The sequence below is a fragment of the Halictus rubicundus genome, chromosome 4, assembly GCF_050948215.1.
Source record: "Halictus rubicundus isolate RS-2024b chromosome 4, iyHalRubi1_principal, whole genome shotgun sequence".
Taxonomy (NCBI): Eukaryota; Metazoa; Arthropoda; class Insecta; order Hymenoptera; family Halictidae; genus Halictus; species Halictus rubicundus.
The window spans coordinates 16,921,408-16,947,906 of record NC_135152.1 but is presented as its reverse complement, the minus strand read 5'-3'; the positions used below and the strand labels follow the sequence as shown (position 1 = coordinate 16,947,906).

Sequence of the window (26,499 nt, the reverse complement as noted above, 5' to 3'; positions counted from 1 at the left end):
TCGCGCCGCCTCGAAAGGTACAGGTTTCTCGCATTCTAACACGACGCAGAGATATACACGCGCCTCGTATTCGCGCGTTTCATCGTTATACGCCTTTCTTCCTTTTACACCTCTTTTTTTGTTTCTTTTTTTGTACAAGTGTGTGTGTGTGTGTGTGGGGAGGGGGGGGGGGGGTCTTACACCGTAAGGGAGCGAAGAAGAGCTATAGAGGGATGAAATATATTATTTGGCAGTTCGGCATTTTGTCGGATATGAGTCAGACTGTTCTGTGCTTCGAAACCTAGGTGACGATGTGATGTCCTTCGACCTCGGCTATGTAACGCCACCGACCTCGGGGATACGAATGACGCACGCGATGTCGCCTGGAAATGTGACGGCGGTAGATATGGATAGTCAGTCACGGGGAGAAAAATATCTTTCGCTCCGTTATCTGAGAGTTCTTCTGCCGAATAACAGCGACTACGTCAAGTCCTGTTATGTTACATTCTGTCGTATTTTGTAGGGGTGCGGGGGTACTTGAACATTTGGGTGTTTCGGACGACAGCTGATGAAAGACTGGAATTTCGAATTATTGTATAGCAGAGTAGGGGCAGGGACCTAATTGCTGTAGGGGTGCCAATTACTTTGCCTATATTAATTATACTTACTTTCAAAGCATAATGAATATTAAATACGAGATATATAACATACATATATATTAACTGATTCTAATGGCAAAAAATGTAATATCTCTTTTTTAATATTCATTATGCTTTAAAAATAAGTGGAACTAACATAGGCATAGTAATTGGGTCCCTTACCCTATACAAGTTTAGATACCGGCTCAATGATAATATGTAACCTTCATACGCGTCTCAAATATGCTCAACCCTTGCAAGACGACTGTATTTGACGATTTCATGGCAGTCATGGCTAGGATCCATTCAAATCTTTACGCAACAATTTTCTTTGCATGTTTTCGAACATATTTCTTCGATATCGACGTTGACCTTCTTATTGAACCCACTGCAAGTGGTTAATGATTTTGGCTGACTATTAGAAAAGTAGAATTTAAATGAAACGCGTTTATATCTTTGTCAAAATGGATCCAATCTCAGCCATTCGAGGGTTAAATAAAAGACCGTTCCACGATTTTCTATCACACTGAAACGTTAGATGTCGAATATCAAGTCATTTAATTAATAAAAGCGAAACTGAGAAGTTAACATTTATCATAGTGGGGGCTATCTTAAGCTTTTTGCATTCTAGAAAACCTAATATCGAATTCAATTTACGAGCACAGTATTTACAGCAGAAGTTAATCCGAGGTAAATCGAATAGCCACAATAGTTGTCCGTCTGACCATAAACATCTTAAACTACTGACAATAAGATGCTAGGACAGAGGACGGGCAGCTATTACGGCTGTCAGTGTACCCTGGCACTGTGTATTTTTCATGCTTAGCTTCAGAGTGTCATCACCAATTAACTTTACCTCTGTCGCAATAGCTATTACTTTATGCCTTTTCGAAAATTATCAGCAAAAATACCGTCTCTTTAATTTTAGCAAATATAATCGATTCAATCTACTAACTAGGCGCACATGCTCCACAGAATTCGAAATAAAACAGGAGAATTGTTTTCTAAGAAATGCGTCTTTCGAGAATTCCTTGAATCTTCTTTAAAATACAGTTGAATGATCGCCGTTTCGTTGGGTAGCTCAGCTGTCTCATGGCAAAAAAAAAAAAGGAAGTAGAAAATGTGAATAAAATAGGTTCGAGTACCTGCAGCCTACGCAGACGGTTCGAAACTCTTCGGTGAAACGGTTCAAACCGTCGTACAGGCTGAAAGATATTTTTTCCCCGGATGATGTGTTAATATGTGAACGTGTACGTGTATGGTTGTGAGAATATTCTGTATATTATCATTACTGGTCTCTCGCTTTAGTTAACATTCGATCTGTTATTGGCACAAAATTGTACTAGTAATATGGAAATACCTGCGGGACATGGTCGCCGATGGTGTTTCACGGTAGGCGTCGCGTTTGTTCACAGAAACATAAGAATACCGGCGATACGCGTCTCGTCTGTACATGAGACGCGTCGTTCGTCAACACGGAGGAATTACAATAGACCTTCACTGTTCTATAAACCTGTCTACCTCCGGTAGGAGTCGGTGTGTTGTACATTTTCGCATACACGTTGCCTGAAACTTGTCTCGCAGCGGTTCGACCGCCGGATATCGGCCTCGGGGCGTCCGTGAAACCTCGTCGACGGCGTAACTATATCGTATGTACGTATCGTAAAATTAACCTACATCGTAATAGGAATGTACGAGAAAAATCGCCAGGGGGGCGGACGGGACGTGCTCGACACCACCCGGGCCCCCGAGCGAGACGTTGATCCATTAAAAAGAACGGCCGCGACCGTACAGGTCGCGGTCAACTATTTAACTTTCGATTATTTATCTACTAGTCGAACATTAGATCGCTCAGTCTTTTGGTGGGTTGCAGAATCTGCGATATATGTCGCGACGGGAACGTGCACGCGAACGGTCGGTGGCGCGCGACAATTACGTGGAAAAATCTCATCGGGAAACGCCGAGGACAAAGGACCGGCTACGGGGCTCAATCGATTGATCTCGATCACTATCGCGTCCAAACAATGTCCACATTTGTCGCCGTGACTCGTTCTGTCAGCGTAACGTGCTGCCTAAGTAATAACAATTGTAGACGGTTCGACGAGTATCGTTACCCGTTAGCAGCGTACAGAATCAATGAAATTAGAGCTGGACCACGAACAAATATTATAAATAAGGGCGTGTTTAGGTTGGAGTTCCAATATACCATATTGCCGAACTTGAAGATAATAGCATTTCTTCCTCGGAATCGCTCGGTTTCGCGAAACCTTGAACGACTGAAATTGTATAGCATTATCGCAGCTCCGCTATAAACACACCAACGAAAGAAACATTTTGCAGCTTTTATAACATAAGTGTACCCTGAAGATGACAAATGTGGGCATAGCTTCGGAGACGCGTTTCCATTTTCGCCGCGGACACGTTTTAAAGAACGAAAAATTGCCCGTGATGGGAAGACACTTGCGCCATTGTTAGTGGAAGTGGACGATAAGATTAGTAAATCGATTGCTTAGTTCGCTCTTCATTCGCTTTAACGTAACTAGATAGATTCAAAAAATAGGAACACAATGTTCGAGGATGATTTACAGAAGAAAGAATTGCATTGTTTCCTTTGCTGAATGGTTGAGCGACGAGAGATTGACAAAGGAAGATTATGTGAAAATGAACTGGCTGTTTTGCTCGAAGGACTCATTGTTTGAGATCGAGTCTTTTCCAAACGAATTGCACAAGTGTCTTACTCTGAGCTACCACCGGTTCAATTGCGATAGGTACAAAAGTCTACTATCTTCGCTACGTAATCGCATAAACATATTCCGTGTTGTTTAAACAACTGTCGAGCGATTCGTCGAACATACAGTTTGATGTCAGCAGCGAAATGGTTGATCGAGGATGGTCAGCTGGGTTTCGAATTAGTTCGATCGTTTAGAAAACGGAAGAGAAAAATCAGTAGGGACGCCTGGCGGGCGTCGGTTGGTAAAAAACAATATAAAAATACAATTATATGGTTCGAAGGACCCTCCGTTCCTTTATATAGTAATAATTGTATGTTCGCAGACTTTTACGTTGACTATTGGATGACAAAGATTTCTTTCTCTTCTCTTCTCTTCTTACTGTTTTTTCTTCTTCTTTTTTTGTTCCTTTTGCTCTTTCTTGTCCATGTATCAGTTTCCTCGAGGATCTACCCGCCGCCTACGTTATCCCGTGACAATGCATAGCTTTCGTCGAGGAAGTAAATCGCTTATTGTAACGTTACCGATCGCAACGGGGACCGTGAACGGTCCTCCGGACACGGTCGAGCTTCGCAGAGAGACATACCATACGAATTCTCGCATACTCGAGACTCGCAAAACGCACGCGACTCCGTCACCACGATTTGCTTATCGTCACGCGGAACCGCAACACACGCGGGAACGCGTGCCTCGTTAACAACGATGGGACCAACCATGTCGCAAACCATACCGAAACAACGCGGCAGGAAACCGCCCGATCGGTTTCAAGAATAAAGGGAACAGTGCTCGTAGAAGCATAGAATATTTTCCGAGTACAGAAACATTAAAGACTTAATCTACACACGTCAAAGCAAATGCTTTCGCTGCCAATAATTTCATTACTTCCATAAAGCTGGGCGCAGCTCCGGAAGAAGTTAACCGCTTGCCTTACTACGATGTTTTTTCTAGTCTACAATCGGCCGTATCTACTTACTACGAAAATTGAATATTCCTATTGACCGTGGGTTAGTGGAGACTGTGACAAAAGAAACGGCGACAATCTTAAATAAATTCTCGTCGTATCGTTATCCTAAATATTTTCTGTTCGCGATCTTGCGCAAGAAATTGGTGAAACGAGTTGCTACGAGGCAAGTGGTCAACTTATTCTATAATACTTAAGGTAACAACACTTCTACCGGATGTTGTTTCAAACGAGAGAAGACGAATAATTTACTTAAATTATAATATACATAATAATTTATCTGATATAAATAAATATTCATTAACTAAAAGTGAACACCGCATATGTTACCGCATCGTGTTATTATGGAAACATGATCCCATCGCTGTAGTCAAAACTGCTACAGACCGTTCTCCTCGCGAGTTCTATGGTAAACGTTTAAAATACCGTTCGTGGTAAGGTAGAATCGAAGGTCGAGGTCGTTTCGAGTCGAGGCACGCATCCGTAATCGAAATCTCGGCATTCCACCGTCGTATATCTTCTGTTTTCCGAATCTTCTCTTTTGCCCTTTCAACCGCGAAAAAAATTCCCGAAAATATAGTTTCTTCAATGTTTCTTTCTTTTTATCAGCTCATTTTTCAACCTCCTTCCTCCCTCTCGCCTCGCTTGCTTTCTTAGTTCAATCTGTCTTGCATTCTCTCTCTCCCTTTCGTACGGTCCCTTTCGTTTCCTTGAATTTTCTTTGCATTCTTTCTCTTATTCTTTCTCTCGGTCTCGCCCTCTCTCTCTCTCTCTCTCTCTCTCTCTCTCTCTCTCTCTACCTCGCTCTCTCACACGCTCTTCCTCTCGCACGCACAGAACGGTATACAATCATCCTTGAGCTTAGCACCCTTCAATTTCAGCCTTCCTGTGTTACAAAGGAAACACGCTTCGACAGTCCCGCGTATCGCGACGCACCGCGTTCGATAAACACGCGTACAGTGGTGTACGCAAAAATAGTTTGTCTTGAGCAAAATATCTGGGCACGTCTACAGACTAAGAATAGGTATATATAAAAAGGATACGACCGACAAATGAAGCCTGGAAGTTGCAGAGAAACTTCGTTGTGTGGAAATCGTGTGCGGAGTATACCACGGTAGAACCCTGATTGTTCGAACGACGTTCAACCTTTGCTGCGAAAATTGCACGGTTGTGTTGTCTTTGGCCCGCTATCATTATTCTATTTTGTCCGAATTCACTAAGAGTTTTCTATTAGACCGTACATTTCTTTCTAACGCTCTTCGCGAATTTGATAGCTGTCGAATTTGACCATAGTTGCCAAAGTTTCGTTTCTTTGCGAGGATCGTTGGCCAAACGGCTCCTCCAGTTATAATGAAACTTACATATACTATAGAACTTAGTACAATATCTTATACGTGTATTTTTTAGTGGTCATTATTCATATTCATGGGTGGATGTTGGCCCTATTGAATATTTTTTGTCTTTGTACCTGTTTGTTCCCTAATGTTAACACGCATTCGTAGTAAATAATCGAATGACATGTAAAAAGGAATATAGAAGAGAAGTTTTAAAAGTTGTAATATAAAAATTTTATATTCCTTGATCGAGACATTTCGAGACTCTTTTTATTCGTAGTCTTACAATCGTTATAGAAGATAGAAATAAAAGTCTACACTGGGAAAAGATCATTTTGAAAAAGTCCCTCGCAAGTATTCGATTTGTCATGACACTTTGATAGCGGCATGACGAAACAGCTGGGTTTTCATATTCTAATTTTTAAGCTTACTGTACGCTTGTACGTGATTGTGCTTACATCTTGGTTCAAATATGGCATGTCGTTCTCAGTCTTAATCTTCTTCGTCGATGAAAAAGGTATTACAAACGGTTAGCTGGCAGTTCAGGAGAGATTAATATATATCAAACGCTACTCTCAGTCGATATATTCGTGTAGAAAATTTATAAAATTAATTGATACAAAATTTAAAGGAAACCGGTGACCCGAGCAATTCGGACAATCGAGATTCTACCGATGGTGTGCGGAATATTACGTTTCCAGGTCGAAAAGCAACGTTCGATTACACGAAAACCGGGTTAGAAATAGTTGTGTTTCGTTCGAACAAAACCACGCTCCATATTTTCGACGGTGCTCGGTCAGCTGCGCTCGACGACCACGGCTGCCCATTTCCTCTCATTTCCTATCTACCCTGTATGTTGACACGATCGCCGGAACCGCGACCCCGTAATCGCAGAAACGAGAAACAAAGTTATGCATTTCTCTTGCAACACGGTGTGTATGGTATATACTCCCGAAAAGAAAACGATCCAGTATCTGCATGCACCGGTAAAGCAATCGGGTCTACGTGTTTGTAAAAATCACCGAAAAACAAAAAAAAAAAAGAAGAAGAGAATATATTCCAGTTATCCTGACAACGGAGACTGTATATTCCCAATAAAATCGTTCAACGGGCAGCTAAACGGAAACCGAATGGTGGTTCAAGCTATCCGGAAACGCCATTCGATATCGATCAGTATCGCGATCAACCGTAATCAACGATCACGCCGCCGACTGGAATGAAATCTTCCGAAACGTAGCTGCTCGGTTAATCGAACCCATTCACCCGATAACAAATATACGTAATTATACGTGTGTATATATTAATATACAAATTTATCGTTAATCATTAATATTACTCAATAAACGTCGCTATATAATAAATTTATATACTTCGTTATCCTTATCGTTTACTATTCAATAAATATACAGCGGTAGTGTGACGTGTGACCGGGCGTCGATCGTTCGACCAACCGAACGCGTTTTACGTGTGTATTTTCCACCGATCGATCGACGGAACCGGATGGCTCGATCTCGAGGGCTGCTCGAACGATTTCTGCCGTTTATCAAGAATACTCGTTCGAACCGCCGTTCGAACGTTCGCCAGTCTGGTCTGTCTTTCTATAAACCACTGCTCGCGAACATTCTCAACGAAAAAAGCTTGCCTCGAGATCACCCTGACTAAACGACCTCGTGCGATAATTCCGCCGTTTTGAATAGGTTGATACTCGGAAGGTGTGGGGTAGAACTCGACGAAGTGAACGCGATTTAAAGGAACGTCGTCTCGATTTCTCGACCAGTCTTTCTCCGTTAGGCTCTCTGCTTCTCTATAAAATTCCCGGGATCTGTTCAGCATCCCTTTCTTTTACTCTTGCTAGACCTATCTGTGTCTATCTTCCCTCTTTCTCTCTGTTTCTCTCACTCTCTCTTTCTCTCTTACACTCTCTCTTTCACTCTCGCACTCTCTCTCTCTCTCTCTCTCTCTCTCTCTCTCTCTCTCTCTCTCTTGCTTGCTCGCTTTCTCTCTCTCTCTGTCTCTCTTCGGCGCGCGCGTGGTAACACGGCACATAAATCGTTTTATTGCAATAAGCGTTACACGGTTCCAGCGCCCATGCGTGTTCTGAAGCACTACCGTCCTTCGTTCCTCGTTTCGACGTGACACGACGAGCGGTTTACAATTGTTTCTGTTCTTGCCGGTTGTAGTTTACTTCAGGTCCTCCGTCGCGCCGTAGTTTCCGAGGGACTTCTTAATCCTAAGCGCGGTTAATCTAGCTGCCGCGTTGTGGTACCAGCACTCCTTCATTACCTTCGACATCACCTGCAGTGCCTGCAACAAACAAAGTCTCTCGTTAGAATTACGGTTGCTCGGTATTTAAAAACTGGTTTATTTGGATAAATTTTCTAACTTTAACAGTTGAGATGTCTAAAATTGGAAAACTCGGTTTCAAATACTAGAATCGATATGTAAAACTTAACTAATTACTTTTGACTTGAAATCGACTCGGGTACAAGCATATCTTAGTACAACTAATCACTTGCTGGCAACTATTAATAGATTTTAAACATTATGCTTCGCAGTGGAGAATTTCTTAAAAAATTATTCAGAAGCAATGGCAATTTTTGACATGAATTAACAAGCTATCATTAGGAACGCAATCCAATATTTTGAAAGAAGATTCTGAAATTGTTTTCTAATATAGGTCAGTCATTAAGAATTATAACACGTTGTAGACTTCCGGTAAGTAATGTGTTAAAATATATTCACACGGAACAGCTAACTTTTTGTTGAGCTGTATCTATGGTATCTATTCCTGCAACTGTTCATACAATTTTGTTGCATAAACATGAAGCTACAAATCATTCTTTTTTTACCGATTGGGCTGCTATTTGAAGAGTTACAACAAGTTTGTAACGAAGTCGCGATTCAAAGTGTTAAATAGATTGCTGCTTGCATCAAACTCATAGGTGAGGTACGGAGGCAACCAAATATCGAACAAGAATCATGGCATCAAGATTCTTGTCTTAATTTCTTAATGAAACTTTTACCAATATATTTGTGACACTTTTTTTATTAAAATGACACCAAGCACCACACAATCTTGTCCATATCTAGTCGTTTACTTCACGATACAATAACTAATCAGTGCGATGTGAGTGTTGTGATTATAAAATAGCTAGTCAGCTATAGTGTTAGACTAAATCTTGACGGATTTGTACGATCATTTTTGTTGTACGTACATATATGGATCACATTCGATCGAACATGTTTTGCATGTGAAACACATATTAGGATAATGAATAAAGGATAATCGAGGTTCTACTCATTTTAACTCGAGTTTCGACTCATTTTAATCAGAAAAACGTCACAAATATGTTGGTAGGTAGAATTTTCATAAAGAAATAATGAAAAACAAAGCAGATTTATCTCATACACACGTAGTCTGCAGGTCTTATTCACATGTGTCGAGACATTATCGATAAGAATAATGTTTTTACTGTTTTAAAAGATATTCGTCGGCAAAGACGGAATGGATAACTGATCGATTAGCAACGATCGAAGGATGTGGCCTTCGCGTACCTCGATCGACTGCCACCGGTTCGGTATCGACGGCCTCTGCCGGTCGGCGCAGACGACTTTACGCATCTCCTCGATCGTCGGATCCGAAGGCACCAGGTCGTAAAACGGTAACTGATATTCGTCGTGAATACCGCCGACGTTGCATCGCCTGGCGATCTCCCAGAGGATCAGCCCGAGAGCGTATACGTCAGCCCTCTTGAAGGAATCAAAGTGGTTCATGTTTATCGTCTCTTCGAGAACCTGAAAGCAGAACCAACAATCCTCAGCAGCCGACTCTCAATTCAAAGACAGAAAAGTCATCGGTCATCCTGAAAGTTTCAGGACTTCCAAATGTCTCGACCGTGATCAATGTTTCACTGTGATCTCATTGAAACCTTATTGTACTCTGTTGTACCTTATTATACTCAAAAGTCTTGAGAATCTTGAATAATGAAACAATCGTGACAATTAAAGTTACGGAGAAGTTTTCAATGTCACAATCAAATGAAAGCTTCGAAACGGGCAAGAATTCTCTGGATTAAATCATTCGGATAGCAAATCAATGGTGCACAATGATTCGAGAAACTAGAAATAGGATTACTTATTGATTACATAATGGTTTCGTTCGTAATCAAAAATTTCCGTTCATAATTTTTCTAATATCTCTATCTTTGTTTCCATCGCATTAGAAGTTTAATCAGAGCAACATAATGGTTCGTTCGTAACCAAAAATTTCCATTTATAATTTTTCTAAATGGAGACGCAAAAGGACCTGTATCTTCGAATATTCTTTTCCTTTGGAATAAGACAGTACTGTGACTAACCCTTTGAAGACGAACGTCGACATATTGAAGACATCAAGAAACACATCTAATTTCTGAAGTTACAAACATATAATTTAATTTAATTATTATTTACTTTAATTATATACATAACAAAAGAGTAGTACATACTGTTCATTTCCCCCATTATCTAAGAATTTGATACATAATATAGTTATACGAGGAAAATGTTCTTAAAATTTTTAAAAATTTCGTTCGCGAAGGATCCATCTTAGTTTCTTCTAAAACATTAACACTTTCGCACCGGACGGCGCACATGTACGTTTTTACATTCTTCCAACCTCTGTTCCAAAATGAATGGATAGAACATTATAAATGGTTTGATTTATCAGACATATGAATTGGTTCAAAGGTTGATGCGGTTCCTTTAAATGAACGTAACATTGCGGAATGTTGCAAATTCGCCGACAGCAATTCTATCGGAACTGTCCCGGTGCGAATGTGTTAACAGTCATCGTCGTCACAAAGGTACAACCATAAACTCGGATGTAAGAAGCTAACAATCTTAATAGAATAAACTAAAATTGATGAAACGCTTGGCTGAAAAGAGGATTCTGGAAAGCGCGAACACGCTCATGAATATTAGCCTGGCCAGTCGGGAGCGTTAATCGGCTCGGAATTGTAGATTATCGTTTTTACTTTCAAATTACCTCGGGTGCCATGTACCGTTTGGTGCCGACCCGATTATTGAGCTGGATGTCGACGGTGTCCGTAATTACGTCATGCCTGACGGCCAATCCGAGATCGCCGATCGCGCATGTACCATTCGTTTTCACGAGAATATTCTTCGACTTTAGATCACGGTGAGCGATCGCCGGTTTGCCCTGTGTGCCGACGATCTCCATGTGAAGATGGGCCAGCCCGGTAGCGATCGACAGTGCCATCCTGATCATGCCATTGGTATCCACTGTCGATCTGTTCAGATAATCGAACAGCGAGCCCTTCTCGTGATAATCCGTGATCAACCATAGCTGAGTCCACGTGCCGTTATCTGAAAATAGACAATCAATGTTATACATGTATCAAGTACAATCTACTTTTCGACAGAGATACGACCGATGGTCATAACTAAACTACAGATTTCTTGTAGTTGTGATAAAAATGAGTTAGTCAGATTTAAGGTAGCAAACAGGTTGAAAGAGTTTGAAACTATATACGGTAAGGAGCAAAACTGAGTCCACACTATTTGAAGCAACATAACTTCTTTAAAATTAGATCAAATGACTTGAATGTTATTGAGAAGTTAGAAGAATTAGTTTATTGGACGAGGTGTACGAAATTTTTGAAAAAAATTTGAATTGGTCGGAATCGCAAAAGAAATAGTAAAAGTTGGTTTTTTCAGCTTTTTTGTCTGACCCTGTATTGAAAATTTAAAGAATGTGTTTGATTCGCTCGAATCAAGGTAGGAGACACTGGTAGGACACTCGTGGACCGCCAGTGCCCGGCTCTACTTTAGGACAATATCTTTATTCTTGAAGAAAACGGTAAAACATCGGATCGCCTGCCATAATTAAATATCCCTGAGTTTCTAGATACGATATGAACAAACGCACGGGTGTCTGCGCAACTTCGACTTGCCAGTAGAGGTGTGCGAGAACCCTGAACTATCGGGTCTTGCACGGCTCTAGTTGCTAGCCATCATCTGAAGGCTGTCGAAGAAACCACACCAGGGGCTTGAGCAACTGATTGCTCACGGGCTGGCAATGCTCGAGCGGCTACCAGTGTCATCAGATTAAGACTTGTCCCCCACTCCCTTCCCCTTTTCCGACGCTGTTTCCCCATTGTCTGGCGCCGAGCATCCCCACGCTACCGTCACAGTCCGTTCTGTCTCTGTCGCTACGTGCCTAATTCGGTAATGACAGAAGCGGGTTACTGTATTCCCCTCAAATTCCCCGGTCTGGCGACACTGACCCCGACTACCGGGGGTAGTGATTATTACATTGAAAACTTGAAATTTCTTAACGAAAAATTTATATGCACGACCACCGAGTTCCGCAAAATTCCCAAGTTTGAAACTGATCGCTATAGTGCCCCCTCCCTCCGCCCCCCGACGATTAAGCAAGGCGAGATCCGGTTCTCGCAGCAAGGTCTCCAATTCGTCTCCCATTCGTAGAAGACGCGGCATTTGCAGTTGTTAAGTGCGATCGTGTTTCATGCGACGCGACGGTGGACACCGAGTGTTACGTACCTTTATTATCAGCGGCGATAAACCCGAGGATATTGTCGTGCCTCAGCATCACCGTCTGGTAAATTTCAGCCTCTCTGAACCAGGACCTCTCCTCCCGCGAGCTGAAGATCTTGACAGCGACATTCTCGCCCCTCCAACGACCACGCCAGACCTCGCCGAAGCGACCCTTTCCGATCGTCTCCACAAGCTGGATCTGGCGGGCTATACTCCGCTGTACCAGAAGCGGCAGACCTACTTGGGAGAGGATGGGCATTGAAGAACACGAATTTCAGTATGATTGAAGATGACTCTCGTGTGCGTAAAGCTAATGGCCCCTCGACGACCGCGATTATCGTCACGCTAATTCCAACGGGAGACGAGAAACTAACAACAAGATACTACAGAATAATATGCATTGTACATACGCGGTCGGTCTCGTGATTGGTTTATGAATTCTGGACGATTGAACGATTCTTTCTTTCCGAAAAATGGTGAAGATCACCGAATAATAGTATAAAACGGTAAAAATGGGCCGAAAATAGTGAAAAACTGCGAGTTTTACCATTTTTTGATCATTTATGGCTCATAAACTAATTAATCAATTTCGATTAAACTTTCAGCACGTTATAACTTAGATGAATCTGCGAAACGCATTTTTTAAATTTTCGTTACAAGTCCAAATGCAAAAATTGTAAAAAGCAATTCTCACTATTTTTTTCTTTTCGTAATTTCAGACCAAACGCAAATTTTTCCTAAAATGCTCATTACATATCATCTGGAAAACTAATCCATCTTGCTTGGCAAAAAAACTGAAGCCGTTTGGTTCATTTATAAAAAATTGATTATAATTTTAAGGGTTTGCAGCCCGTGTTTCCAGCAATCGATGCAAAAAATTTAGTTTTAGCATAAAGATCCACAGTCTAATTATATATTACTGTAAACAGGAAGGAAAAATGTGGTAATCTGAATAGCCTTGAAAAAACGAGACTATAAATGGATCGAAAAAAATCCAAAAGCAACTGAGTAAAAAAACAATTGATAAATGAACTAAAATATTGTCGAACGCAAGCTAAGTACTCATCCACTGCCGAATAAAGGATTATGGTTTATTATAATACGTCTTATTTATTGAAGATGCCCCGAACCCGCAACAATATCTAAATAAGCTAAAACATAGTTAACCGCTTGCGCTGGTAATCGTTTCACGCGTATTCGCGTGACAGTAAAAAAACTTTTTTAAAGAGAAGACAGAAGAAATAAGAAGATTTAAAATTCTTTAGAATTAACGCTAAAACAGCCGAGCACTAAAAGTGACTAATTATTGCATTTATAAACAACAATACTGCATATATCAATACACTGTACAATTATTCAGGAAGTGTCCCAAAATATGTCTTTACAATCTCAATAATTGTAAAGTAAAGAATTTAAAATCCTTCATTTTGCGGATGTTCTAGCGTTGAATGTACAGTACAGTATTATCTGTGTAACTGTCGGAAAGGTCTCTACCGTAACTGTCAAAATTCTATCCCCACCAGTGAGGGGATCCCTCTTGGAATCAGTCAAGCGGTAAACACGCTCGACGACCGAGCCAGCGAGGGGTCGAGTATCGGTGAGACACTCACTAGACTATCACCAATGCAAGCAAAGCAAAAGATTGAAATTTTTGTGATTGTTTCTTTTCCTTTTTATGAAACTTTTACCATCGTATTCGTCTCGTTTTTCTACTTAAAATGATACCAAACGCGATATAATTCGGATCACATTTACACGAATTTTCTGTTAATGTAATTGTAATGGGAAGTAACTTTCATTACACAAGTAAATGTCATCGGAATTATATCATATTTGGTTTTATTTCAATCAGAAAAATGCCACGAATATGTTGGTGAAAGTCTCATAAAAAAATAATGAAAAATAAAGAAGTTTTGTAATTTCGATTAGTAGTGGTCTTACACCGATATACCCGGCCCTGTTATGTTACACTTTTCGGTGGCGACGGCTCTCGAGCTTCGATGTCCGTTTCTAAAAAGACATTTTCTCAGCCTTCTTGTCACTGTCCGTCCATATGTCACAGGTTTAGGACATATAAATAGTGACATTGACGTTTCCAGCGTGCACTGTGTATTTCAAATGCAACGTTCGGCGAGAACCTAACATTTCGTCTAAATGTCACTCGCCAGAACCGCGCAACTGACTTATATCGGGAATTCACCGGCTGATCTGGCGGCACTACTGTACTCTGATATGCCTGCTCGACAGACCCGACGATACGACAGTTACAGAGACACTACTGTAATCGGAAACATTCGTTTTCCGAGAGTAAACATATATTAACGTTCCGGCTGGAAGAAAATAAAGTCTGAGAACTTTCTTTTGACCTACCCGAACCACTGCCGCTGGTCGTCATCTCCAGCATGTCTCTAATGGTGACAGCACCCAGAATGGGTCGATCCGGCGCCTCCATCGAATCGTCTGGAAAATGTCCGGGCGGTCTCCTCTTGGTCATGTGTATGTGATAAATGATCATGACGATCACGCAGATCGCGCAGATCGGCACCGCTATCGTCAACGCCATCTTCCAAGTGACCCACGTCGCGTCATTGCCGCCCGGGGACACTTTTTGCAACAAATCTTCGATTAGGCTGTGCTTCGTAAAAAACAAGTCTCGCATGCGTGAAACCGCTCGGGGAACCGCGATCATTCCGTCCGCCGAGATCTTGGCAAGCGATCCTCGCGATTTTCACCGACACTGATGGAAGTCAAGAGATCGAAGTCGGAAACCATTTTTTCAGATTCCAAGGAATTCTCACGAACGTAACAAATTTTCAGATACAAATCGAAAGTTTCGAAATAGAAATGTCTGTCGCATGACATTCGACTTTTTCCCGTTCCAGCGAGATTCGCGAACAAAATTGGAAATTCGAAAGTGAAGTTTCCTCCGTGGAACTTTCACTGGCGCGCCCGTATCAGCGTAAATTTTGTGTTTCTTTTGTTTTGCTCGGGCGATGTTCGACGCGAGGCTTGCACAATCCCGGCGGATCGAACGGAGCGCGTCCCCTCCCGAGCGAAAGCAGGAGAAGCAGCGAAGCCAATTTCAAAGAGGAGATCAAAGGGAGGAGCAGCGAAGCTTCCAGAACGAGCGACATGCGGAAACCTCTTTAACGGAACGTGCCGAACGAAAAATCATTCCCATGCGTGCGTGAGACCGGCAGGTTTCATTAGAGTCGTGCGGGGTTTGCGGTTAGACGCGAGTTTTGAACGGGACAGGGACTACGGGTTGGGGAACAAAAATTCCTTTCCAAGATAGATCAGCGATAAATGCTCGATCGCACAATGATCGGTTATACTTTTCCACACCTGCCATGTCCGCTTGTACATTCATCCTGCGCCAAAAACAAAAGTAGTAACGAGAAACAACAAGACCGTTCAAATATACTGAAGCACAATTCGAGTGTCAACGCACAACACAGCGTCTCAATGAATCACCTTCTCCGTCGGGATCGTTAAAGCTGAACGATTTTCTTTTACCTGTCCGGTTAGTGATTGTGCACGTACAAACGATGATGCAACAACCCGTGAGTCATCGTGCGGGTACGACGCTTCTTTTCGCGATCTCCGGGATCGAGAGGGATCGAGAGCGATCGAAATGCGCGGCCGCTCGCCGCAACTTACCTGGTCCTGGAAGACGACTATCACTCGGAGATATCACGCGGATGCTGTTAATCGGGTTACAGTGTTCTCGGGAAAACCACACAGAACGTTAACGAGATTGTTTAGGCCCGGGGTACGTTTCATAGTTCTCAGTCGAACGACCGAACTTAGGGCACGGTGGCGAAATAGCGAAAGTTAACGAGGCTCTTGCCTACGGCCTTTCCAGAGATGATCCCGCTCGAGGACTCATGATCTTCTTTTTCCGCCACGGTATTTTTCGTCTGCCCTCTCCCTCGAGTCCCAACGCCTTTACTACCCGGAGGCCTATTAGCATGCTTTTTATGTTCCTGATTCGGTAATCGTCGGTGCGAGGGAGCTATTAATTTCCATTTAACCCCTTATGTCCCAATTATCACGTTCTCCACCACCATTCGTTCAGGTAACTGCATGCTCTCTGCGGAACGTTGAAAAAGTGCAACGAACAAGAGTCATTGATTCTCCGAGGATCGAAGCACGAAATCGTCTAACGAATTTTTAGCATAATATTTGCGAAAAATGTTACATCCTTGCTTTTATGAATTTCGTAAATAATTCAAATATATTCGACCCGTACTAACATTGTAACAATGGTAGTTCAAGTTACGTTCAGCACATAAAGGGTTAAACAGGAAACCATAAATGATGATGTAATGGTATTCAGAAGTTGATTAACAGATCCTTTCAATTAGACAGATCTGGTAGATAATGTTATTGACTTTCTCTGTGTTATTTTTCCAGAGTTTCGCTATTTTACCACCGTCAAAGAGACGTGTACACAATGGAACAAGCATAGTGACTTCATAGCGTCGATTCTGCAGGAACGATTCCGGATCTGATTTCTGAACGTTTAGGCAACTTTGTGCATCGGACTGCTCTTCAATGGCGAAGCAATACTTCTGCTAGATTGTACCTAACGCGAATATTGTTTAACACTTTGCCTACGTAGACTCCTAAACGACGTTGTTTCATTTTCGAGCACCGATGACGGGAGACTTGCACGTTTCGTGTGCGACATTTTAATTGTTACTATGATTCAATAAGGAAAAATGTTTAGAAACCATACTATCATTATCTTGGAATGTGTTTACACGTTTTAATATATTCTGATGAACAATTCTATGTGTGCCTATATTGAAAATTTCAACAGTACGGTTTGTAAATCTGTGGCAATGATACATATCCTGAAAATTTCATCAAAATCGTTGCAATAAGCTACAAACGTTTACAGGTGGTGAAAATTGCAGTTTTTCACGATTTTCAGCCTACGACTGTAAGAAATGTAAGGATTCTCGCATCTTTCAAAATGTATTTTTTACATTTTCAATATAGGCCCACATAAAAAAGTCGTAAACGACAACATTTAGTATTTTCTTTGTAAATACGACCAATTGCGATTTTTTCAAAATTTCTTTTTCACGTCATGTAGTAAACTAATTGTTCTAACTTGTAAAAATAAAAATCTAAGTCGTATGGTCCAATATTAAAAAAGTGATCGTCCTTTTAGAAGTGTCCGAATATTACTGTGATTCCACTATACGTTTGCGTATGACGTTTAGTTTATAAAACTCAACAAATCGCAAAAACCCGCAGCTGATTTTAAATTTTGCAATTACAACAATGTTTATTGTATTATGTGCAACAAAAAAGAATTCATTCGGAGTCGTTCCAAAGAAGATATGTAACAATATTTAAACTATTGGATTAAATTGTACATGTTCTCTAAGTAATTTGTGGATTATTGTAATATTTTAGACCCATATTTTCAATTTCTCAAAAAATTCTGAACACGTTCAGTTCGGTGGAGGAAAAAAGTAATCTTGAAAATTTTAGTACAGTTTTATTGTTCCAATTATTTTAGTTATAAATAAGAACAAAGAAATAAGACTCGTCAGTTTTACGTATTCTTATTTTTTAAAGGAGTTTTTGTTTCATTTTTGTTCCATTTTTCGTGCGGTTCGGTCACGTGACGCAATCCGTCTCCGTCATGCATACTCCGATACTGGCAGAGAGGGGGTAACTTTTTCCCCTCGATTCGTGCTCCCTCCCCTCATCTGGCGACACTGGACCACAGTGCGTCGAAGTGGAAAAATTCACGGCAGCTTGTTTGTCAAATGACGTTCGTTTCGACGGGCAAAGTGTTAACAGGTCGCTCGATCGGATCTCCGCGTAGTCACTACATTTGTTCCATCGACGATCCCGTGGATTCGCCAGAGGATAGAGTCAATCGACACGATTCGGATCATTGGTTATCCTGAATTTTTAATGGGGGCCGAAGTTCTGTCGTGGGAAACGGTTGTTCGTGAACCTGGATCGATCGCGGGAGTCCGCACGAAGATCGCGTAGCAATTTGCGACAAGCCACCGGTTTCATTCCCCACGAGGAATCCGATTAAGTGACAAATAACAGGCTGATTGACGGACAAAATGTCTGGATGATTGCACGCCCATCACAAGCCTCGTAAGAATTGGGCAGGACTCGGGAATGCATGCCTCATTGTCACCCGACCCGAGACGCCATTTTATAGATCGCGGAGCATGATGTGTCGAAATAATCTGACCATAATATTGTCCACTCCATACAGATTCTAAGCAATACATTGTATACTTTATTCATCATTTACAAATCCAAGAGTACATTCATTTTCCGAGGGTGTAAACGGTTACGCATTAACTAGTGGGCGTGAAACCATTGTTCTATTGCATATATATATATATACCTAATCTTTTTTATTTTCTCTCTTACATCCTTCTTGTACACAGTAGAGACTATATCCTGGAGTGAAATGATGTTCATAGAAGTTTGAATACTTGTTCATACAGAAATGCACTTAATGATTAACGTTCTAACTTTTCCGAAGTTAATTCAAGGCACGTACATGTACACGGTGCGTATGTATTCCATTTTTTAAATACATTTTCTCCATGTATGTGCGCAATTATTTGTACCTTTCTTTTTTTTTTTGGTTCTACCTCCTGTTGCGAATGTATACAATAATAATTAAGAACAGAAAGTCTGTCTCTGACAGGTTTGCTTTCAAGTATGTTATTTTCTTTCGTCTTCGCTAACGAAGCTGGCAGAGATAAATAGTTCAACTGCGACGAATACTTTTTTTTTTATCGATAACTGTTGCAACTGTTACGAATTCTCATTGTCCACAGTTCCGCAGACTGTTTTCTCGTAGCTCCGTCGTTAAAGTTTCCTTCCATTGGTGTTCAGTGAGCATTCATTGTCCAGAATCGAATATTAGCACGATTCCACCAATCGAGCAGCTAACTCTACCAGCATGGCGGTAACACGGCGAGCAAAAATCTCGAAAGCGCTATTAAACCGCGCATCGATACAAATCATCGCAGCGAAAACGCGCATCAATAACTAGTCGGCTCTCCCACGGGATTTTGAAGGGCCTGTACAATCGACGGATACCGCTTCCGATACGTCCCATCATCCCTCTGTCAATACCGTGCGAATACGCCTCGTTACTCCGGACATCGCGCTGACGTCCATTTTATTCACGATGCCAGCGCTCCTTTACCGCTCCGCACGCTGTTGTCTCGTAGTCAATGCGAAATTATATAAATAAAAGATTTGGCTTCGCTAGAACCATGACAAAATGTCAGCAGAAAGCGTGGAACATAACATAGATTGAAAATGTGGTAAACTTGTCGATGCGCTACCTCCTTTCAAATTTCAATGACCTTCAAATATATTGCGAAGGTCACCATTTCCAACAACATTTCCCTTTAATGTTTTTGGCAGTCGGCTCTTGTTGTGGAATTTTTATATTTTATTTTTTCACATTAGTACATTGATATTTTTCTATAACAGTGACAGGTATTTTGTACAAAAACTTCTCCGTCATTTTCAATCAAATGAATACTATTGAATACTATTTAATGAATATTACACTCTCATTGTGCTTCTCTTGTGGAACCGGACTTATTCAATAAACGACTCCAAATAACTGGTTTCTAACTATGTAAACATTGCAAAAGTCCGGCTCTAAATAAACCCATCGACGACCTGTTCTTTCTTTCATTGGTGCAACGGTAAAGAATGATTGGATTTGAAGCAAACGCACGGTTGCGATCGAGAGAGTTTTCTTTCTTTCCGAGACGGCGAAATTCGATTTAGACAAGCGCGCGATCAAGATCGGAGTCGAGGATTCTACTATTTCGCCGGTAGAACGGTTTTACAACGTCGTTTCCGTAATAAGAGTCCATATAAACCTATGCGACCGTATACCTACTCTCGTCGAAACGGAGATGTTTCTTCGCGTTTACGTCGGAGTTTCTACGTTTTTCAATTTCGCGTCGCTCCATACTCCCGTACGCTTCTGACGTGAATGTTATCAGTCGGACAGTTTAGTACTTAGAAACCGTTGGCACTACTGAATATTCCTTTTGTGAGTTCTTCGCACAAAAATTCGACAGATCCGAAGGGCTGCTAAAGCGCCGTCCCTCGAAACGATGGGACATTCAATGTCCACTTTTTCTCACTCCTTCTTCACAGATTTTCAAATTCCCTGCTAGTTGTATAGTTCGAATGTTGAAAAACGTATCATAGATTATTTTCATCGGACGAAACTAGATCTCGCGGGTCTCTGAAAGCCTTCTCGAAGCTCATTGTCAACTTTGTGGGTAGGAGAGTATTGAAGATTGATTTTTAGAAAAGATTTCAATATACAGATTGGTCCATAGATATAGAAGATCAGTTGCCAAGAAAATCTCCCGTGTAAAATGACTCGAAATCGATTCCTGCGCGATCACGGATCACGGATCACCACGGAGCATACTTTCTAATCTGCTTGGAAAGTATCACGAGCGCGAATATTCCAGATACGAGAACAGGAGCGATGTGCTCGCGAATTGAAATTCCCTGTAACCGTATGGAAACGAGAAACGAGCGACCGCAACGCGCAGATAACATACACATGGACTATGTGATACTGTACGATTTTGCCAATATCTACCAGGGAATTACGATTAAAGCGAAAGACTTCTATTCCGTTCAGATTGGCCCCAATTACGCATTAATCGTATCGTAAAAATATCCTATACTGTTTTAACACTAAATCTACCGAGCACAAAACATATTTTACGAAGATTGAATTTATACTTAAACTTTGTACGGTTTTCATTGTAATATCATCATAACTTCATTATAATATTAAATAAAGAAGTCGATTCAGTAATTTCTAGACAGCGGATTATATGTATTCATGACAAAAATGAGTAGATGTAATTTGAAACAGTGAAACTATCAGAAGATTTTAAAAATACTGTTATATTGTTTTCAACCTGTTGAACATATTAAGAAGGAAAATAAATTTTTATTTCACTCCAGTTCGTTGCAATTAAGGTAGAAAATTATTATTTTGCATAAAGATCCGCTGTCTAGTAATTTCCTGACATCGTTTTTATAATTTCAATAAATGTGGAATGGAAAACCGGTCATTTTGATTATGGTAGGTTTAGTGTTGAACATTCTGAATTTTTCATTTTCAAACCCGACATTATGGACTGTCGATATTAAACGAATTTATCATAAATTTATGTAATATTATAAAATTTCCGAGCAGGAACGAATGTTTCGGGGTGAAATTGCCCCTGACGATGTAGAAGGATTAAGGTGGGGGCTCTGGAAATGTTGAATATTTGTTGCGAAAAATCCCGGATATTGCATATTTTGACGGATAACGGAACCATACGCTATCATGGTACAAGAAAGGACGCGTGAAACCCGTGGTCGAACGACACAGATATTTCTCGGCGCGGCGCGGCGCACAGTGGTGCCAAGGCGGCAAAAAATCCATCTTATAAATTTTCGATTTTTATAAAAAAAAATGATTTTTGTATAGCCTAATAGTGCGTGCATGATGTGCCAAAGTCCGATTAAAAAAAAAATTTTTTTACGGAGATATACGCATGGTAAATAACCATTTCTTCGGTCCTGAGAATTCATCAGTTTTCAGTGCGATAGTTATGTAATTACTCCGCCTATAATTGAATATTTAGGGGTCTACAAATCATATGGATTATTGCAAATGGCTTCGACTATTGACTGGCAAAAAAATTTTTTCAAAAAAATTTGTTTAACATTAAGTAATATGGACTAACCTGAAGCCTCTTTGCGTTACGCTCATTTTTTATTTATGCAGGAATACAAAAAGTCCTTTGAAAAGCTTCGATTTGGAACTAATCGTTTTGCCAGGTTGTAATATTGATCTAGCTTTGTGCAAAAAATCACGAGACCCTTCGAGACCCTTTCGCCGTAATTTAAGTTTAAATATCAACTTTTAGAATTTCCAAGAGTGAATCGTGCGGAAGTTACGATTATTTGATGTTCCAGGTGAAATTGTTCCATATCAAAATCTATTAAAGTATTTGTCGTATGCTTCCAAAAATAAAAAATGGTCAGAAAACAGAGATTTTCGATTAGCCCATATTATTTAATGTAAACAACTTTTTACAAAAAATTTTTTTTTGCCAAATAAGCGTTGTACCTGTGGCAATCTCTCCACAAATTTTCAAACAAATTCATGGGATAGTTTCGTTTTTACAGATTTTTTGCCGCTTTTTGGCCATTTGGCACCACTGTGCTGCGCGGCGGCAGAGCGAGCGAGCGTCAGGCATCTCGGTTTTATCGAGCGTCTCTCGAGCCGAGTTGGAGCAGAATGCGATTACCGGGCGTAAGAATATAAATTCGGCATTATCTTATCCGCGAGCGGCTTACAAGGCGTATATTATCATCGTCCGGGCCCTCTCCTGTTCTGTAAACAGATGCGGATGATACAGAATCCAGCAGGCCGATCGTGACATCATAAAATTACGCTCGGTCCGCGAAAATCGCGGCCACTTGAATATTACGCGCGACTGATAAAGCTGCTATCGCTCGGAAAATACGCGAGTGTCTTCCGTTTATCGGCGAATAAAAAGAGATATATGGAGAGTTGAACAGATGGCAGGGAGGATGGAGAAAGTGGGAAAAATAGAGGTGTTGTTCGATACATCGAAATCGATTCGGAACGGTACAGTTCGTGGTACGCGGCTGCGATTAATTTGGGCATCGTTCCTGGGAAAACATGTTTGCCATGAGTCCCGCGATAAATTGTTTCGATGATATGCGCTCGATTACCATTGGTGGAAATCGCATTCGATCTCTATCGGGAAATTTGATTACCTGACTCGACTATTCCGTCGGTGACCATTATTCTTCGGTACACATTCTTATGCCTCGTTCCGCTCATTCTGTTACAATCAATACATACTTTTAAACTCAGCGGCGGACCGTTAATTTTGGGGCTTTGAGCTAGCACTGTTCCGCGGGCCTGCCCAATTAACTCAAATTAACTCAAGCACCAAAAATTTTTGTATAATTTATTTTTTCGTGAGTTTTTAATTTAAATTGTTTTTATTTTTTCCCTTTGATTGAACGGGGCCCTGGGCTTCAGTCCGTAAAAAAGCAAACGTCCAGATCCGCCGCTGTTTAAATTGGTTGTTTCATTTCTCTTTTCTCATTCTATCTGCTCGTTTGCTTTATTCTTTATCCTGTTTATTATTGTCTTTTATTCTTTCTTATTTTAGCTGCCTGCTCCTTTGCTTCATTTCTTATTCCGTTTACTCCTCTACTTTGTTCTGTCTACACTGCTATTTTATTCATCTCTTGCGGGACTGCCTACACATCCATTTTATTCTTCGTTCTATCAAGCATTCTACTTCATTTTGGCTACACTTTTATTTGATTTATCCTCGCTTAATCCGACTTTACTTTGTTCTGTATATTGTCTAATGCTCTAGCTTATTCTGTATTCTCACAATTGTTATACTTTATTCTGACTTATGTATACTGTCCTACCTTACTTTTCATGTTATCCTCAGGTCTATAAAGATTTGTACAATCTTACAGCCCAAACTGTTACCCAGATCAATCTTACCATTGATCTCAGAGAGCGTGGAAAATTGATCAGGAAATCACTTGCTCCTCTGACTTAAATTTCAAAGAGTGCAATAATAAGGACTCTCTTAACCCTTCTTAACCCTTTCGCTGCCACGGTGGTCCCATGGTCACGGGTGGCCACCATTTTTCTATCTCCCTCAATCATTTCTGAAATTTGTTGGGAAGATATACTATTGGCAAGATTGTACCGTTATTTTAATATATTTCGCAGTGCTTTGTCATTATACCATTTTTAATATGAAATTTGTATTGCGGCTCGCTGGTGCAAGTTGAAAAATTCGCGTGGCAGCGAAAGGGTTTAACTGAGACACCTGAATAATTCTCACCAAATAAAACAGGTGCTTACTTTCTCAATTAAAAAGTGAATGCAAATATCCATACAAGTAAAATGACACAGATAGAAGGCGATTTCATTAATATGAAAGCAGCTGGAAATTTGGTTTTAGAAATCTGTTTTCTAGAAAATGTGTTTCGAAAGTTCGGACGTTGGCACACATTCGTTTTCGAAATTTCATTTTCTTGCCAACAGTACTCTACACGGATAACGTTCGAAATATGCTATGAACAAGATGTATTTCAGCTGATCGAACGAGGCTGCGTCGCGAGTAGAATCCGGAATTGCACTATTATCGGCGCAAAAACGGGACAAAATCTGTTCCCATTATTTTCGAGCGGCCGATTTCGCCACAGTTCCGATTCAGCGAAATCGCGAGATAGTGGATTGAAAAGTCACTCGATAAAAACAGATCAATCAACATCGATTTTGCGAAAGACGCAATATGCAAACGCACGAACGGAACGTGAATCGTCGAGTTATGCAATAGAACAACGGTTGTTCCGCGCGATGAACAGCGCAGAGAGAAAAAAAGTGATCAAATTTCAGCATCCCGTTCCCTCGCATCATGCTCCATGTTGGTTCGGTGTCAGCACGGCACAAGCCAGTTGGATGAACAAAGACAACGTATGCAGGGGACGGAAGATAGAGAAACATATGTGACAGTGATGATCGCCCAGACAATTCACAAAAAGCATCGAGAAGTCGATGATCTGAAAAAAGCCCGATTTTTCTTTTATCCTTATCGCGATCGCCTTGCCAAGGTCGTTTTTGTGCGAAAAATTTCCAACGACATCGCTAGTCAATTTCAATTTTGTCGGTGCTCTACTTTCTAAAGCCGTTCTCGTTTTTCTCGACAAAATATGCACGGGCGAACTCGATTCCTGTCAACCGAATTACAACTGCTGCAAGTATGTATGTACGTCGATTAATATGTACAAATTTATTTCCAGTTTTTTCCTTGTTTTGCTAGCGCGAGATTCCTCTCACAGCGTTATGTAATTCAACTTTCATTGTAGGTTTTCTACCGAAACCTAGTCCGTTAAATAATTTTCTGTTTATTCCCCTTTGCGTTTTCGATGTTTCGTCTCGTCCGGTTTCTTCCAATTATTCCGCATTGTTTAATCAATTCGAATTGTTGTCACAGATACCGAACGGAGTTTTGCGTCTTTTAGTCACCGTTTCAGCAACATTTCTGGTATAGTTCACACGTTAAAAGCACGTCGGTGTTCTTAAAATTGTGGAAAATATAAAATAGCATTTTTCTTATCAGAAATGTCGAGGGTGGAAGGGGACATCTCGAAGGAGAACAAATTTTTGAAAAATGCAAAATGATTTATTTGTAACGGAGCGTGTCGTCCATCGCTCTACTGGCCATCCTATGACATGAAATTAGAAGGGACGACCATTCAAACGAACGATCATTAACGCAAGATGGTTCTAATATGTCGCAAGACGTGTAAAATTCGTATTAAACATTTTATTTTCAAGGGTTCGTAATCTATTGATGAATGCAACGTTGACTCGATAAAGTAGGGAGCTATGAGTGCGAAGGTCAATGTCAAGTTTGTCTCGACATAGAACTGCGAAGGGTGACTAGGGTGACTTTGATACATAATCTAGTTCTCTAAGAAAACTATTCTTAGCCCTCCGCCATTATTATTGGTCGTGTAGGGCAGGGCGAAAATTTCTTTGATTAATTTCTTCCTTCGAATCTTTATTTTTATTGAAAATTGATTAAACATTTCGTTTTACTAACACCTATACATTAAATTAGAGACTTCAATGAGTGTCTCGGAATTTTTTCACATTTTTTACAGCCTGGAATAATAAACATTTAGGTCAGGGAATCAAAGATCGTTAATGCCGACCGCGTATATAAAAAAAAAAAGCCATATGGCCAGCGGAGGGCTAAGGTTAATAAATAAAAAGAGATATCGAAGATAACCAATCGTATGTAACCCTCATACGGCCTGATGACGTTCCTGACCAATTAAACAATTTTTTCCTTGTACAATTCCTCGAAGCAGTTAGAATAACAGCAGCGAGAATTTCTCTACAGTAACATTTACCAACAAGAGAAAAAATGTTCGGTTACTTATAATCCTTATTTGTAACCAATACGATTTTAGTCGATGAAATACTTGCTAAACCATCAAAAATGTTTAAACTTGAACGCAAATGCTGCGCGGGTTCACATCACTTTCTCACCGAGTCTCGCAATTTAGGGGGGTAAGATCAGAAAGAAATGGAAAGTCGAAAAATAAGGATCTGCCTATTGTGCAAAGATCGCGTTCGGACGCAAAACTCGGTTCGTTGTTGGGGTGGCCTT

At 40.7% G+C, this 26,499-nt stretch overlaps 2 protein-coding genes across 2 annotated transcripts in view; both read right to left on the bottom strand.

Annotated features, from left to right (window-relative positions):
• Nucleotides 1-473: 473 nt before the first annotated feature.
• On the bottom strand, nucleotides 474-7,474 carry LOC143353651 (uncharacterized). Its single transcript, XM_076787130.1, has 2 exons — nucleotides 1,803-7,474; nucleotides 474-1,769 (listed from the first exon to the last, which is right to left on the bottom strand). The coding sequence occupies exon 1, from the start codon at nucleotides 7,472-7,474 to the stop codon at nucleotides 7,103-7,105; it is 372 nt and encodes a 123-aa protein (XP_076643245.1). The 3' UTR covers nucleotides 474-1,769; nucleotides 1,803-7,102.
• Babo (TGF-beta receptor type-1 babo) overlaps nucleotides 5,066-26,499 on the bottom strand; it is a 63,379-nt gene continuing 41,945 nt past the window's right edge. Inside the window, exons 4-8 of the mRNA XM_076787129.1 lie at nucleotides 14,570-14,803; nucleotides 12,206-12,439; nucleotides 10,668-11,008; nucleotides 9,197-9,436; nucleotides 5,066-7,945 (exon numbers count right to left, since the gene is read on the bottom strand). Of these exons, the coding sequence (XP_076643244.1) occupies nucleotides 7,823-7,945; nucleotides 9,197-9,436; nucleotides 10,668-11,008; nucleotides 12,206-12,439; nucleotides 14,570-14,803 (1,172 nt within the window). The 3' untranslated portion in view covers nucleotides 5,066-7,822. The remainder of the gene's footprint in view (nucleotides 7,946-9,196; nucleotides 9,437-10,667; nucleotides 11,009-12,205; nucleotides 12,440-14,569; nucleotides 14,804-26,499) is intronic.